General features: G+C 42.6%; 1 protein-coding gene across 1 annotated transcript in view; it reads left to right on the forward strand.

Annotated features, from left to right (window-relative positions):
* The window catches only part of hs6st1a (heparan sulfate 6-O-sulfotransferase 1a), a 69819-nt gene extending 53659 nt beyond the window's left edge, over window positions 1–16160 (forward strand). Inside the window, exons 2-4 of the mRNA XM_008312040.3 lie at window positions 7483–7705; window positions 9535–9783; window positions 11818–16160. Coding sequence (XP_008310262.1) covers window positions 7483–7705; window positions 9535–9783; window positions 11818–12138 — 793 coding nt within the window. The 3' untranslated portion in view covers window positions 12139–16160. The remainder of the gene's footprint in view (window positions 1–7482; window positions 7706–9534; window positions 9784–11817) is intronic.
* The last annotated feature ends 1431 nt before the right edge of the window (window positions 16161–17591 follow it).

Genomic DNA, 17591 nt, shown 5'->3' on the forward strand with positions numbered 1-17591 from the left:
GAGAGAGAGAGAGAGAGAGAAAGGGAGAGAATAAGTGGTGTCAGGAGTGAGAGAAGAACAGAAGTGCCTCCAGAGCTTGTCAGAACCAGGGGGGTCTGTTTCTGTCTGTCTCACTGCGTCAGTCTTGACCAGGAGATGTTGGGGATACAATGAGCAAGATGGCCGAGGAGAAGGAGTAGAAGGGGGAGCTGAAGGGTGAGGTTCAGCTCTGAGGGGTGGAGAGAGTGTTGGTTTAGTGATGTAAACAGAGAAACAGACATAAATATGAGGTCTGTTTTTTCTTTCTCTCCCCTCAGACCAGTCTACAGTCAGTCTGTGTGTTTTGAATGCACGATGCATAAAAATAAGTCTGCACCAAGGCCTGTTTCTGTAGAACAAGACACAACAAAGGATTTGTTTTTAGTATTGATGCTGATTTGTACGTCTAAGTAAACAAATCAAATTTATTCAGCATAGAAAAAAGCGAAACTCACCAGTTCTCAATAGATTTAGGTTTGGAAAGGACCCTGACAAAAAAAAAACACACTGACACTGACAACAGACCAAAAAATCCTCATATACCCAATCAATAGGTCGGGGCAGTCACTGACTTCATTCAGTACATACAGATTAGTTTAATTTATTTTAATCTTGATTTCACTTTGAATGAAACAATGTCTAAAAAGTGGAGCAGATTGTGGTCTGTTATTAATTAATATGGAAAATCACTCTCTAGAGACACTTAAGTTACCCTCAAAAACCTTTAATTACACATAACAATCTTAAAATTCTTAGGTTAGTGTGAGAAAGAACTGCCTTGGTCCTGAATTCCAAACACAATGGAAAAAATTAATTTTGGCCCAAACAGTATAAAAGATAAAGAATCCTCCCCCCAGATTTTCATTTTTTTAAGGCTAATTCCCTTATGTCTTTAAGTTGAAACTCTAGCTCCTAGAAGTTTCTTAAAATCTCCTGATAAAGTTTGTAGAATAGTCACACTTTTCTCTGTCAGACTCGGCTATAACGCACATTATCTACTTAAAGTCTCGTAAGTCCTACTTAATGGACATCGTTATGATAGCTCTGTCAAAACATGAAATCTAAAGGCGGCCTTCGATGTCCACACAGTTTGCGGATCTCCGTTTGACACCTCATCAGTTTGAGGGTTAGGTGTGTCTCTGTCTATCAGTGTCCAAACACAGCAGAGACCAGCACGCCAAGGACACGGTGGGAGTCTGCCGCTGAGAGGCGAGGCGAGTCTGGACATGTTGTTTCTCACTCTCTCTCCCTTTTATAAACACACACACACACACACACAGACAGACACAAACACACTCTGAAGTGACTGATATCATCAGCGTTTACAGCAGGCACATTCCTCAGGAGCAGCAGTCAAACAGGCAGAGGGCGGAGCCTCGCGGGTCAGGGCTGCAGGGCTTTTCCTGCCGGTGACACCTACAGGATAGATAGAGAAAGCGGTCTGGGGAAATACACGGGGGTCCTGGACTTACATTCTGGAATTCTCTTCCTACTTGGTTTTCACAGTAAGTTGGTACTTGCATACTGTACATAAATACCTATGTCACTCACCTACGCCATCATGGGGCAACGTCTAGGACGAAGAGTCTGACTTATGTTTGGGAGCCATAATGAAGGACACAAAGTTCCTAAAAAAAACAACATAAATGAAGGGAAATAGCGTTGCATGATGACGGATTCATCTGCTCCGCGCACCAACTAGTTCCGTGTGAAATTTGATTTAACAGCATTCATCAAAATGACAGAACAAGACTTTCTAAACAAATTTGTGGTAGATGGCGACATAACCGCGAAACACCGGAGAAGGAGGAGACGGTAAACAGAGACGCGCCTGTACTGGATCAAATATGTCTGAGATGTAACTGAGTGGGACAAAGTGGGAGGAAAAGAGACGACTCTTGGACTTGGTGGAGATGGTTGGTGTAAAACCCCTGGTAGCTGTGGGTGTCTGGGGAGTTCCCCGTGAGCAAGGGGAATATTGGTGCTTGTTCCACAGTACCACAGATGGCTGGGGCGAGATTCAAACCTGCAGTCCTATGAGGAGAAGCCAGAGCATTGCTGAGGAGAAGGCCATCCATGATGGTCTCCACCTCCACTCCAGTCTTTCTCAGTCCTTTTGTGCAGGCAGAGATTTTCTGTTCTTGCTGTTGTTTTTCATGCACCGATGTCTCCTACGGAGAGAAAAAAACCAATTCTGTACCAAAGGGACTTTTTCTTTGACTCTGCAGCAGCGGTCCTTGAACAATTTAGAGAAAAGGGTCAAATAGAGAAAATTAAGCGACTGACTCTCAGCATGAATTCTTTGAACAAATATTAAAGATTAAGAAAACCAACCACATATTTTCTGTTTACCTTCCGTCCAACCATCCATCATCTTTACCACTCTCCTTTAAGGCCAGCAGGGGGAGAGTCGCAGCCAATGAGAGCTGACACTGGGCATGGCAGTCTTCAAAAACCTAATGTTTTTCTCCACCTTTCCGTCAGTGGAGAACTGGGTCAAGTGGACATTGAAGTGGCAGGATTGGTGCACCCACTGACTTGTGAAATGTGGGAACAAGTAAAACATCACAGATGATGGATGGTCGGTGGACTTTAGTGTCCACCAGTGATTTATTTTTTAACCTAAGCCCAAAAAACAGGGAGACATTCCTGCGACCGACCATTAATCTTATTTTTCCCCTCGTCCTGCTTTAAACTCGATTCGGTTGTTTGTTTTTTCCCCAGGAGTGATTTAATTCTGTCGGCTTCTCTGTCTCTCCGTGCATTGTTATTGTGATCGCGCTGACACTTTTTTCCAGGTGGGAAACATGTCTCTATAACTCTTCAGTCCTGTGATTTGTCTTTTTTTTTTTTTACCCTTAAGTGGCGTCCGCGTCCATTTTTAGAGGTTGGAAACAGCCACGTTGTTGAGCAGACCTGGTCTCAGCAAACATCCTTGGACTATTAATAAATCATGGTGGCTCTGGGCGTGATGAGGATGTTGGTGTTAACAACATTGTGTGTGTGTGTGTGTGTGTGTGTGTGTGTGTGTGCGTGAATGTTTAAATGGGAGCAAACACACTTTCTTTGATCAATGCCCGAGCCACAGACCACATATTTAAACAGCTTTCTTTAACTTTTTTAACACTTTCTTGAGAAGAAACTTTTCCCGAGTAAGTGCGATTTTGCATTTGCGATGGCGATGTTGAAACCTGTAAGTTGAGGACGCCGTAAACCAAAGAGCCCCTGTATTTATAATAAAAAAATCAAAAAAAGATATTTAAAAGTATAGTATTAGTGTTGACTTAACCGGTGGTGTGTAAAAGAATAAAAAGTATCTAAAGTTAGCCAAAAGAGCTCACATAAAAACATTTCAAATTGAACCCAAAAGTGGTTAAAAAATTGGCAAAGAAAAAAAAAAAATTCCGAGAGGAGGTTTTGTACCTAAATTACCAAGATGTGAAAAAGTGGTTAAAAAATTGGCAAAGAAACAAAAATACCGAGAGGAGGTTTGATACCTAAATTACCAAGATGTGGCATAAGATATTCTAAACTTCTAGTCATGCTAACAGCTAAAGGCTGACGCTGGAATTGTTTTTTTTTTAATGCTTTGCTTTGACCTGTGAAATGTTTTTTGTGAACTCAGTTAGTGGCAGCTTAAATCACAGCACCCTTCAATCACGGTGCACCTTCAGGGACAGCACTGAAGAGTTCTGGTTTGAGACGACCACCAACGGGTCAGAGGAGGGATAACAGGCCTCAGCCGTCAGGGAGGCCAGAATAAGAGATGGTCTGAGAGAAGAGGGCCGGCAGACAGGAGAAAGATTTAAAGCTAGAGGAAAAAGAGGTTAAACGGAGAAGCTGGAGGTTCTTGCGCTGGTGATTTGTGACCCACAGGAAACCAGCAACGGGCTTATTTCACCCCGCCTCCCGGAAACCATAACAGGCTCAGACGCTGTGTGTTTCCTCGTGATAACACTCTGTGAACTCTCACTGACTCAATAACACGCTGGAGTTTGGAGAGTCCGTCTGCAGAATCCTCCGACTTGTTGACCAGTCGTTTACTCTAGACAAGATGAGACAGGAAACGTCCAGGAAGTTTCTCCTATTCATAGGAGTTGTTAGTACAACTTCACTTTTTGGTTCCAGTTCAACAGGACTGACCATCCTCCTTGGACTTTAGGGTCGGTTGCAGAAAATGCAATATAACTATAAAATATGCACTACCCCGACTGATGGACAAAACTTGGTGAGATCAGAATTCAAATGTGGTTCCAAATATCAACGTCCAGGTTTCCTCCTGCAGCAACACCTGAAGAAGGCAGACACAAAGTGATCTTTCTTCGTCTTCGCCTTCTTCTTCCTCTAATACCAAACAGCAGTCAGACAGATGGGGCTGATGTGCTGAATTCTCCCGTCTTAATTCTCCCAGATTAGACTCGCTGTGTTTCCTTTGAGTTGAATATAATATGTGCTGTAGCTTCAGGGCAGAATCAGCTGGAATCAAGAAGACCATCTGCTGGAATCTGCTCCTGTTACCTTGGCTAATGGCTTGTAGACCAGGATAATGTTGCTGTGCAGACGCTGGTACATGGACTTACAGGTGACTGAGTCAACGTGCATGCGTGTGTGTGTGTGTGAGAGAGTTACTGGTGTAGCTATACTTTTAGGGACATTTTTTCGAAAAGTATCGTTGTGGGGACGTTCTGCACGTGCCCACTGAGGGAGAGGATATTTAAAGGTCAAAGGTCAAATCTCAAGTTAGGATTAGTATTTGGGCTCAGGTAGGTGTTAGTGTTAGGCTTTGAATTGGGTTTAGCGTAAGGGGCAGAGAGAGGGAGCCAGAGAGGAGCCGTGGTTGCTGGGAGATTCGACCAGACGACCAGACATCACTGTAGCTTTGAGACGAGGGACGTCTTCCTGACCCAGCAGCAGGTCTCCCCCAGCAGACATGACGGGGGGGTGGGGGCGTTTGGCATTATAGCATCATTTATTTAGCCGTGTGCGTCGGTACGCTGGTGTTTGGATTATAGTTTGTGTGCGTTAATGTGTTTGTCGCATCCTCAGTGTGTTATTTATTTATTTATTTATTTAACTGGGTAATATGCCTGAGCCTTCATTATAGCTGGAGCCATAACTTTGATAAATCACTTGGGCTTAGGGCCCTTACTGCTTTCACAGTATTAGAAAACTAATTGAAATTCTCTTCCGCCCCCTTCTCGCCCTCTTCCCTCCTCTCCTCTCTCTTCTCCCCCCTTCTCTCCCAACCTCCCCTCTCCTCTCCTCTTATCTTCTTCTCATCTCTTCTCCTTTTCTCAATTTCCCATTTCCCCCTCCTTCTCTACTTGCCTCCCTTCTTTCCTTTACTTTCATTCTCTCCTTCTATCCTCTTCTTATTTTCTTCATCTCATCACTCCTCTCCTCTCCTCACCTTTCCTTCTATCCTCACCCCTTCTCTCTTTCTCTCCTCTCACTCTTCCCTCCTCGCTCCATCTCTGTAGTCGAGGCCAAACGCCGCTGTGTTTTTTTAGTGCAACAGAAGCCAAGAGGGGGGGAAATGTCATGGCTGATTTAATAGGCATAGTGTTACTTAGAAACACACAGAAACCTCTCAGTGAGGCACACACACACACACACACACCTCAGAAAACACACTCTGTTCTCGGGGGAGCTTCAGGAATCCTGATAATGTCATCATAGGAATCTCCATAATGTTGCCCTGCTCTCCTGCAGGCTCCTCTCTGACTCTGACTCTGACTCTGACTCAGTCTCTTCCCTCCTCACTCTCTCTCCTGATTAAATCAGCAGCAAATGAAATCTTAGGTGGGACTGAGACTTTCAGAGTTCAGTGACTTGTCTGCGTGGCCCTGATCCGCCCGCTGTCCTCAGCTGCGGGGTCTGTTTGGTTCGTCGCCTGGCATCTCCCAGCTGCCACTGGATTTAGGGCTGGAGTTGTCTCTTTGTCCTCGATCGCTGCTAAAAACCTGCAGATAAATTCAGGGTGTGGTTGATTAGTTCTGCAGGATTCTCCACAGACGCACTTTGTTTTTCCGTGAGATCCCGATCCTCCTGTCTGCAGCAGGACGCAGGCTTTTGCTTGTTTGATCCCGCACCAGCACTCAGCTGTCGTGAGGTTGAGCTTCCACTTCTCTGAGGCTTTTGTTTTTCTGCTCCATGATCTCCCTGCTGCCACTGGATTTCAGCAGGCTAAGCCACTTTTTAATATCCAGACTCTGCTACTGTTTGTGTGACACTCGGGGGAGTCGGTATCTACCCAGCAACTCCTGCTCTGTGAGCTTTGCAGTGATGATGGAAGCAGACGGCCAGACTGAGCAGAGCTCAGGACAGAAGAATTCAAACGCTCTGCTGGTTCACAGTGAATATTTGTATGAGCTTTGGTTTTAACTGTGAAAACAAATCACTTCACCAGAGTTAAAAAAATAGTCAGGTTAGAATTATATGTCACTCTGTTTCTCCACCTGCTTTGGAAGAACTTTAAAGCATGAGAACGTCACTGGTGCGAGGCGGTGGATTTCACAGCGTCCTGTCAGAAAACAAGGAATTCTCCTCCGCAAACATTCCACTGATGTGATGCAAGTCCAGTGTTTTCTACCACTGCTTCCTATACACTGGCACATAGCTGCACACACACACATAGTGTGTATATGTGTGTGTGTGTTCCTGCGTGCAGCTAATGAGGATGTGTTGATTGATTAGACTGCAGTAATTAGCTGGAGTGTGAAGGCCTGGAAAGGTCTCCGCTCTGGTAGGAGTGTCCCCTCTGGAGAGACATTCAGCTTTGCCATGCACCATTACATTACATTACATTACACACACACACCTACACACACACACATCTACTCACACACACTAGCTCTACAGAAACAGTTCAGTCCAAATTTCAGATTCTGGGTGAGTCATCTCTTGGAGACAGAGCTAATGTTGTGATGGGGGTGTGAGGAAACAGAAAGGATATTTGGTGTGTGTGTGTGTGTGTGTGTATTTGTTGCACACACAGATGTGCTTGTGCCAGCACTTTCCTTTCCTGCAGAACACTGACCGATCCTCCGCCTTCAAATCAACTTGCAGCACATCCTTTCTTCTCCTTCTTCTTTCTTCTTCATCGTCGTCTTCTTCTTCATCGCCGTCTTCTTCTCTGCTCATTTGTACTTTAGCCTCTTGTGCGCTGCACTTCTAACTTCACTGCATCACGGAGACGCTTCTCTAATAAACACCACATTAAGGATGACAACCTCCATCTGTAGCTCCTCTCTCTTGGAGTTGCCAGGCTCGGAATGGAACTCCATGCCACTGTATAGTGTTGTAAACAGTGACACCACATGGTGAATGCAGAAATTACACCTGGTGCAACATTGATTTTGCGTTTGTACACTGTACATGGTAAATGTCAAATGTAAAAGTTTTAAAAGTAGGTCTGGATAATTAAGGATGATTGAATGAACCTCCACTTCCTGTCCTCTACAGGAAGTTCTACTACATCACTCTACTGAGGGACCCCGTGTCTCGATACCTCAGTGAATGGAGGCACGTGCAACGCGGGGCCACATGGAAAACCTCCCTGCACATGTGCGATGGACGGACCCCCACACCGGAGGAGCTGCCCTCCTGCTACGAGGGCTCCGATTGGTCAGGCTGCACCCTGCAGCAGTTCATGGACTGTCCTTACAACCTGGCCAACAACAGACAGGTCAGTCCAACAGAAGTCTGTGTCACACTGATGTCACTGTGACAGATTCAGAAATGTTCAATACATTATTGAACTGTTTTAAAAACGAGAACATTCAAATGTGGGAGCTGACGTTTGAACTTCTGCAATGACACAAATCGAACTGAACAGAAGGAGCACTAGAAATTCAGTCTGGTTTGAGGGGAAGGTTCACAGCCCTGAAACACACCAACATTTTACAGAGTGGAAGTGTTAGTCTAGGAGGCTTTAGCAAGAGGATTCCACACTGCCCCCTATTGTCAGTTCCGAAGAGCTGTTTGTCCTAAGAATTTTGAAATATTTCTAAAAAAAAAAATGAACATCATTCTATTTGTGGGGTTGATTTTTTTTTTTTTTCATGTAGTCTCAATGTCCCAGATATAACACATAACACGTAACACGTGAAACTACATATTTTGTATCAGAAGCTCCTGAACTTTACAACATTCAGAGCTTAGAGCTCGCACGCCTCCTTCTAATTATTTTATACGTTTTTTTTTCCACTTCTGTTTGTTTCTCCTCCTAAACCCTATGGAGAGTATAAGAGGAGTTGATCTCACTCCTGACCTCACACCAGCCCAGAGGCCATTAACACCTGATGTTCACACCTTTATTTCCTCCTGCTCTCAGTTTCTCACCTCATCCCGTTGGTCAATCCATCTCATGTGAGCCTTAGGCTGATATTAGCCTGACTTTAAATGTCACACACACACATACACACACACAGACGGGATGTTGTGGATATGTTTTTCCAGTCCCTGCGACACCGACACAGCCCTCAGTTCAGTCCCGATCTCACTGCCTTTCTTTCTCTCTATTCAACTGCAGACAATATGCCACGAGTGACGAGTGATTTAATTAAATCTGAAATCAAAGAACACGACTCCTCTCCTGATGATTTCTAATCTATTTTTCTTGTTACTCTTTTTCATTTCATTTGATTCAGTATGAAATCTCTCACAGTTAATTAAACAAACATCCCGACAGGACTAATAAATACAAGGCTGACTTTGTTTTGGCATTTTTTAAATTTTATAATGGCATCTAATTTAAATATATTTCAATATTTTCATTTTAAAATACATTTGTGATGTTTTCACATCATTCAGTTATATATCTTCATTCATTAATTATTATTATTATTATTGTTATTCTAATCTGATCTGTGAAATTCTTTAGTAAAATCGAATTTTCACAAACAAAACCCATAAAGCCTAATTTGTCCCTGTGTAAAATAAGCCGAAAATTTTAATTAAATTTAAAAAAAATGTAATCATGGAATAAAGAAAATAATGAGTCACCAAACAGTTGATGAACAGATGAATAATTATGATAACAGTTGGTCAGAGCTTACCATAATGGGTTTTTGGCACTAATGCTAAAAAATGTGTTGGAATTAATTATAAAATAAAGGTCAGGAAAAAAAACAAAACAAAATGAATGACAATTTTATAACTGATATAATATAAATGCATATGTTAAATATATAATGTGTCTGTGATAATGTAATCATTTTAAACCATTAGAAGAAAAAACAATTGTGACCACGATATTAAAACTATTTTGCTACAACATCGTTTTTACTCTGTGAATAAGTTTCTAATTATAATTGTTTTGAGCAACATTTTCAAGATTTTACACGATATATAGAATTTAAAAACAATGTACCAGATGTGAATGAATCATTCTTGGGGTTTATTTCTCTGGCTGTTTAGGCTCAAATATTTTTAGATTAGCTTCACTTGCAGCCATAACCCATTGTTTCAAACCCGTCTCCTGACCTACACTTGGATTTGGACTCTTGTCTTCAGGTGCGGATGCTGGCAGACCTGAGCCTGGTCGGCTGCTACAACATGTCCACGGTGCCGGAGAAGAAAAGGGCGCAGCTTCTCCTGGAGTCGGCCAAGAAGAACCTGAGAGACATGGCGTTCTTCGGTCTGACAGAGTACCAGAGGAAAACCCAGTTCCTGTTTGAACGAACCTTCAGGTTACGTTTCATCAGGCCCTTCATGCAGTACAACAGCACGCGGGCGTCAGGGGTGGATCTGGATAACACCACAGTGAGTTCAACAGATGACACTCCTGCCATCGTTAATTAAGGGGGGAAAAAAAAAACGGAGAAAAATAATTTGGTTTCACAACACTGAAAAAGCTACAATAGGTTAAAGGTCAGCGTTTCTCACCCTTGTCTTTTATAAAATGTGTTTCTTTCTTTTAAACCATTCCTAAGCCTATAGTAAATATAACTCATGAAAACACATTTGGTCATAATAGGTTAGCCATAATGGCTACATGTTGCCATTAAATACCAACACTTTTGGTTTAACATAGCTGTCTAGTAGCAGTGAAGAACCAATAGGCTAGTGTGATGTCAGATGTAACATTTTTAATAAAGCAAAAATGATTCTCCTCTTCTTTGACCTGACATAACAGAGCGTAAACAAAGCTGTGACCTCCCTTTACTCTGCTCCTCCCTCAGTCGGTCAGGGAGAAAACGCAGGTGAGGGACAAAAATAGGGAGAAGAAAAACCTAATAAAATACCACGTGTTCAGCAGCACTGGGTGAAAATACACGTACGTGTGAGTAAACGTGACTCCTGTGTCACCGTAAACTTTACAAAAAGAAATACTGAGCCAAAATGTCACGTTTGCTCAGATGGGCGCTGTTCAAACCAAGAAAAACAATTTCTCCGAAAAATGAATATAAAATGAAAAAAATAAATAAATAAAACTTCGCTGGGAGCAGAGGAAACAAAAGGAGGAAATTAGAAACAGTAAGACTCAAAGAACACAGTGGTTCTCCACGCTGTGAAATAAGATGTGATGACTGTCGTCATTAAAGAGACGAAGAAACACAACCAGCAGCAGGAGCAGCTTCAAACATCTTCTTCACACTCTGGTCCGGCGTGGGAGGCTTCTCAGAAATCAGTCTGTCAGTACGCGGCCGTCTGCTGAGTCACACATCAGAAAAGCAGCAAAATAAAGTGTGTACCGGCAGACGCAGGGAGTGAGAACGTAAATTGGTGAATGTTCTCACTGCAGGAACGCAGCCAATGAGGTGATGACTTGATATCACACACTGTTTTAAATGAAATGCTTTTTTTTGTGTGTGTGTGCTGTCAAATAAATTACATCCATTGTCACGGAGGAAATAAGTCGTTTTTTTTTAATCCTCTCACTGCAAACTGTTGTCGTCTCTGCTTCGTGCTGTGACCAGAGCTGCACGGCAGTTTTCTTTTTTTATTTTTTTCTGTACATCTGTGCAGTGATTTCAGAGAATTCTCCAACGTCAAATTAGATACATTTCATTTGTCTTGCTCCAAGTATTGCTAATATTTGCTGGTTTCATATTGAAGCGGTTAGCACGTCGGAGTTTGATTCTCAGAGGAGTCACATTTCCCTAATGACGCCCCCTGTTGTTAGTCACTTTCGATAAAAGCGTCTGCTAAACTAAATGCGTAAATGTAATCAGCCTTTTGGTTTTGTGTTCATTCTCTGTGCCACTAGGGTGCAGTGTTGTACTGTATGTGATAGCTGATTGGCTAAGAAGTCTGCTAGTGACTGTTTACTAACAATTCAACAAGGCTTGTCAATGTGAGTGGAAATGTTTCTGCCTTTAAACAAGTGAGCTTTTTTGCGTCCATGTTATCAGGAGTAAGGATTGGCAGAAAAAAGTTGCTTTTTTAAAAAAAAATACAGTAAAAAAACATTTATATATTTTTATAAATATTTCAAATTAAAAATAACTTGTGTTTTTACATCCTTGCAGGAACAGAAGGAGTTCTTCTAAATGTTTATTAATAGGAAATAATTGATACAAAAACCATTTTGTACAAACAAATATTGAATTCTTTGTCTTTTTTTCAGTAAGGTCAGAGACATGCTCTATTAGAACCTTCTGATCACAGAGGGAGAAAAAATAGAGACCTTGATTGTGAAAAGTGGAAATAGACTGTAGAGATTGACGTCCAACTCTGGTGCTCTTCAGATGGAGTGGAAACACAGACGTCTGGTTTCCATGGTTCCATACATTCTCCGTTATCTTTTGTTGGAGTTCCCAGCTCCTAAACATCTTCTCCCTCTCCTACCATCAGATCCAGCGTATCGAGGAGCTGAACGAGCTGGACATGGAGCTGTACGACTACGCCAAGGACCTGTTCCAGCAGCGCTACCAGTACACGCGGCAGCAGGAGAGGTGGCAGCAGCGCCTCCGCAACCAAATGCAGAGCCATCAGGGCCTGGGCCTGGGCGTCAGCCTGTGGCCGTCACGCAGCCGGCAGAGTCTGGCGCCAACACTGGAGGACGGAGAAGGAGACGGTGAGCGGGAGGAAGGAGAAGAAGGAGGGAGAACGGAGGAGGCGGGGAACAGGCTCCCCACCGAGGACTACATGAACCAGATCATCAACCGCTGGTAGCAGCCGAGCGAGGAGGACAAATGAAATGTGAAACGCAAACAAAGACCCAAACGAAACAGTGCGCCCGGGACACAGGAGTCAAAGCTGAGACTAGGACTGGAGCCACCGCATCATTGAGGTCGTTATAGGCACCCGCTTCCCCCTTCACCCCCCCCCCCCCCCACCTCTCCTTCTGGGTTCTCCCCCATCATCACAGACTGAACTGAGCAGAGGAGAGATATTTATAAGAGTTGCTGACAACTGAGTATCTCCTCCTCCTCCTCCTCCCTTTTCTCCCCCCGCTGCTGTGTCTCTCTCTTGTCTCTGTGGCCTGATATGGAGCATGAGAAAATTTACAAAAAATTAAAGTCTGTGAATTTCCCACTCGTCCTGGTAATAAGGAGCTGGACTGTTTCCCCGCAGGCTCTGATTTAAGCTGAAAAATATAAACTGGGAAAGCAGTGACTCAAAGTCAGGTGGCACTGGTGGTAATCACAACACGGACTGATTTGTGTAATGAAGCATTCTGCTATACAAAAAAAAAAAAAAACTACAACAAAAAAAAAAAGAAAAGAAACCGTCAGCCATGTCAGCCGTGAGCCTGCTTCGTCATGTGACAGCCTCATCCTCATCTTCGATTGTATTCTCCTTTTCTTTGTCTTTTTCTTTTGTTTTATTTTGTTTTCTGCTTTTTTTTTCAAAGATGAACTGTAAAAACACTGAGACCAATGTTGCTGCCTAAGAGAAACCGTGATTCCTTTATTTCTGTACTTTGTTTTTTAAGTCAGTGATGATGGATGGCCGGCCTCGGTCGGATGAACCGTCTCCATCACTGAAGCCTTGTATCTTTTTCTTTTTTTTTTAGAGGGTGTGAAAGGACAAAACCGTGGCCTGGTTTCTCTGTTGAAGCTTTTCAAAGCTGCTATCACGCACCAACTTCATTATTCCTCCCTCTCCCCCTTGTTTTTGTGTGTGTGTGTGAATGTGTGTGTGTGAATGTGTGTATCTCAGCCCTGCAGACGGACAGCCAATTACAGTCCCCCATCTCAGATATAGGTGTGAAGAAATCAAAGGGAGTGAGAGGAGCGAGGAGCCGGTCGGCTGCAGGTTGTTGCCAGGAAGCGTGCTGTTTGAGAGCGCGAGCTCTTTGGAAGCCTTAACTCAGACAAATGCTCCAGATGGGAGTTGTGAAACTACTGGTCACCATGGCGATGTGAGCCCTTAATGCAGCGGGTGGAATTTTTTTTTTGATCAAACCCTAGCCTTCAAAAGTGGAGATTTCATCAAGCCTCAGCTCCACCTGCTGATGGAGACACACAGGGGGCGCTCATGACCAGTAGTTCATTATCCTGACTGGTGCATTGTGTGAAGTGGCTCTGCCTCCATTCACTGGGATTATAGTCAGTCTCTCATAGACCGTACAGTAGAAGTGGACAAACTCATCTGGCTCCACGTTATAGTTGCAGGATGAGGTCGCAGAAGAAAACCAAAATTGTTCAGCTGTTCGCAGAAGTGACATAACATCAGTGATTGGTTGGTTTGGATTTTTTTTTTTTTTTTTTTTTTGGACAACCTCCATCATGAGTTCCAGGTCTCTACAGAAAATCAAGTTTAGGGTTCACTGTAGTGACAGTTGTTGACAGAAGGAAAGAGGAAAAAAACAGAAGTGCTAGAGTGACTGGGATTGGTTAGCATGTGATTGACAGCTCTTGGCTTCACTATTCGAGAAACACCAACTATGGTGCAGTGGTCATGGCTGCTGTTGGAGCATCCTGCTGTCAGTCAAACTTCTTTCTGTCCACCTGGGGTCCTCACTGTGACCACACTGACCTGATGTTCTGTAGGCGGAGACCAGGGACAGAGGACGGAGTCCAAGGAGAGTCACTGCTGCAGTGGGACACACTCAGTATTTGTCCACAGTGTTGTCTGGTTATATGAATCAACTTCAGTCATTTCTCTGACTACTTTAGTGTGTATCTGTGTGTGTGTGTGTGTGTGTGTAAATAGTATGTACAGTCTGCCTGACGTGTGGACGGCCGGTGTGTATGCCTTTGTAAATAGCGAGTCTGACTGGGACAGGATGTTTGATCGACTGGTTTCATGACCAATTATTTTACCTTTTTATTTTTTTATCGTCGTCGTTGTTGTGGTCGGTGTCACACAGTCCTGTTGGCAGCGTGACCTTCACAGTGATGACACAAGCCAGTGTGTACTCCCTCTGACCTTTCTTTGACCTTTCTCCTTCTTGATTTTTATCTCCTCCTCGTAACAGTTGTTCACCTGCCGTCTTTACAGAATGTACAAAAAAGTCTCTTATTTTAATAGGCATGTTTTTGAGTCCGACGTCATCATGGACTGTGTGTCAGAAATGGACGTAGCCGTCAGTGGACTGACCGGAAGTTACTGCTTCACTCATTTCACAACATCAGTGAACATTTACTTAATGCGGTTTTGGTCCAGTTTAGTGTTTCTAGGTCTCCTTCAATGAATTCAATACATTTTGATCCTATTTGGGGGAAAACAGAAGATAAGTCAAAGCAGGAGAAGGCTGATGAGTGGACAGTGTAACTGAGACTTCACAGTAGGAGCCTGATTGGATAAAAAGCCACTGTGTTAATCAGACATGTCGTCCACTCAAACTTGTATGTCATGCTTTATCGTGTATTTTCCTCTAAATAGTGTAGAGCCTATAGTTTCCAGGGAATTATTTTTCGTCAGAACTTCCACACTCTGGTTTAAATATCAAACCCTGTGCAGTAGGTGGCGTTGTAACTAACAATGTTTATACATGACATCATGCTTTTTAGAAGCTGATACCTCATAAAATCATTCAATGCAAAACAAAAAAAAAACTATGGAATGACTTCAACCTTAATCATATGTTACAAAGGCTTCCCACAGACGAGGGCAACTAATAGTTGCGTCCATTTCTTATATACGCTCTATGATTCAGTCGGACGACATGCCACGCACAAGATGAATAAACCGACAATTATCTGCAGACACTGGATTCTGGTTTGACAAACTGCCTTTGAACCACTGCCCTCACGAGGAAGAAAAGAATCAGAACGAAAAAAAAAAATCATGAAAACAGAGTCAGCCCTGAAAAATCTAATTGAAGTGAATGTTGTCCAGACCCAGTGTCCCTAAGAGACAAACTGCTTCGTTCTTATTATTACCTGTAATATATGACATCCTGTTGTTAACAATAAGGTATGTGGTTTTAAATATATAGGGAAAGGGAAAAGGAAGATGTTGTTTTGACTTAATCACTGAGGATACTCCTGTGTCTTTTCATCGTTTTATCTTCTCTCTTTTTGAGATGAAATGTAACCTGAAGGGAAGAGAAGATGATAAAAAAGAGTTGGGAGAAATCCACAGTCGTAATGCTGCTTTTTGTAAGGTACAATAACGTGGGGGGAGAAACGATACGGGAGAAAAGGAAAAAGAAAACCAGACGGAGGGAGAAGCTCTTTTTTTATTTTGTTTTTAGCTTTTTCGTCTTGAAACCAGAGACTTGAAAAGACTCTTCAGCTCCAAGCATTTGACCCCAAAAGACTTGTATTATTAGATCTGGCTCTTCATTAGTGTCTCTAACCACATCAAATAAAAAGTATATATACATATACAGTATATAAATATATATTTTTACATTTTTATCTTTCTGTTTCATGTGTTTTCAAGCTCTCAAAAATGAAACCCACTATTCTTGTTTGTTTGGTTTTTCTTTTTCTTTTTTTTTTTTTGCTGAAATAATTCCAGACATTGGTGCCGTGAAGCTGTACTCATCTCTGTGACTGTGTATATCTGATGTCTTAACAACAGTGTTTCCTTCGAGACAGTGAAGCAGCCAAGGTGTCGGTAGCGGTGAAGAGAGAGAGAGAGTGATAAAAACTTTGTTTTGTCCTTTTCAGATTGGTGTGAATCCTTTCATTTATTCATTCATTCTCTCTTTCTGTAACAAATACTCCTGGGTTTTATTTCATATGTGATTGCAAAAATCAAAAGTCATGAAACCACCTATTAAAATATTTCATTTTGTAGCCCTGACTGTGTCCTGGTGTCATTTGTGATCGTAAAAAAATCAATTTGATTCACTTTTGGATGAATGTTACATCAAAAGGTGCCGGAATTGAGATGCTGCCATTTGGTTCCGGGCTGACTTGGAAATACTTCATTCAGTATTACTGGTACTGGGAAATGTGCCAATCCAGAGATCCGATATTCTGAGATCTCTTTTCACTATAGCCAGCTGCACACTGGTCAGCAGGTGATGGTGTTTTCATACTGCCAGCTGCACACTGGTCAGCAGGTGATAGTGTTTTCATACTGCGGTTCAGTGTCTCATTGTCCTCATACTGTAGGTGGTTTATTTGAGTCAACAATGTCGGCACAGGGAGTTGGACCTACTTTAATGTATGTTCTATTATGATTTAACCAACATTGAAACATGGAAATAGTGCTTCTCAGTTGGAGACTGTTTGTAATTGAAATGTCCCACTGGTGTAAGAGTTCTGGTCACCTTCTGTTCACGATGCAGTAAAACTTTCATTCTAATTCTTTTATATTTTTATTTATTTCATCCCAAACCCCTGGTTTGTGAGCCGGGAACTGGCCCACAAATCTCCCACATCTGGCCAGTGACTTGATGTCAATAATTAGTTTTGCCATTGAGGTAAAAAATGTAAATATTTTTACAATTAATACAAGCTTTTTGAACTGTTGTATTATGTAAGTATTTATATGAAGGTACTTTTTCTAACATATCTGGGATTTCGTACTGAACATGGAACACAGATGTGGCGCTCCACAGTTTCATTTTCACTCTGACCACAGATTTTCTTTTTAACTTTTGGATTGAAACAGCCTTGTGTTTATGAGAGGTAGATAGAGCTAGAGCCAGATATCACATGTACATGAAAATACTCATACTCCAATGGGTTTGTAAAACATGGACAACCCGACGTGATATCATTCCTGACAATCTGTGTGTTGGAGTTCTGCCCTCCAGCCTTTCTATATTTCACCACACTTCCATCCACCACCATAGACGTACCACCACTCCTCCACACCAACCAGGGGAGCGTGACCCCTATAAAGCAGCCTGTTCCTGCTCTTAATGATAGCCTCAGTCCTGTCAGCAGTGATCTACAGTCTAATTCCATCGGCAAACACTCTCCGCTCCGGCTCCAACGCAAGGATATGCACAAAAATGCGCTCGTAGCTTGGCAGTCGGAGGCGGCGAAGGCGAAAGAGTCAGGGGTGTAAATTTTTCATTGACCTTGGATGAAAATGTGTTGGAGATGGAACAGAAATCTAACCTTTGACCTGTTTCATCAGCACAACACCGAGCTTCAACTCTGACCTCCTTTATTAGAGGAGGACATTAACATTTCTACACATACACTGTTGTGTTGGATGGAGCAACATCCTCGGTCTAAGCATCTCCTGTAGAAGAACATACTGTAGGACAG

This window comes from Cynoglossus semilaevis, chromosome 1 (genome assembly GCF_000523025.1).
Source record: "Cynoglossus semilaevis isolate Cse_v1.0 chromosome 1, Cse_v1.0, whole genome shotgun sequence".
In the NCBI taxonomy this organism is placed as follows: Eukaryota; Metazoa; Chordata; class Actinopteri; order Pleuronectiformes; family Cynoglossidae; genus Cynoglossus; species Cynoglossus semilaevis.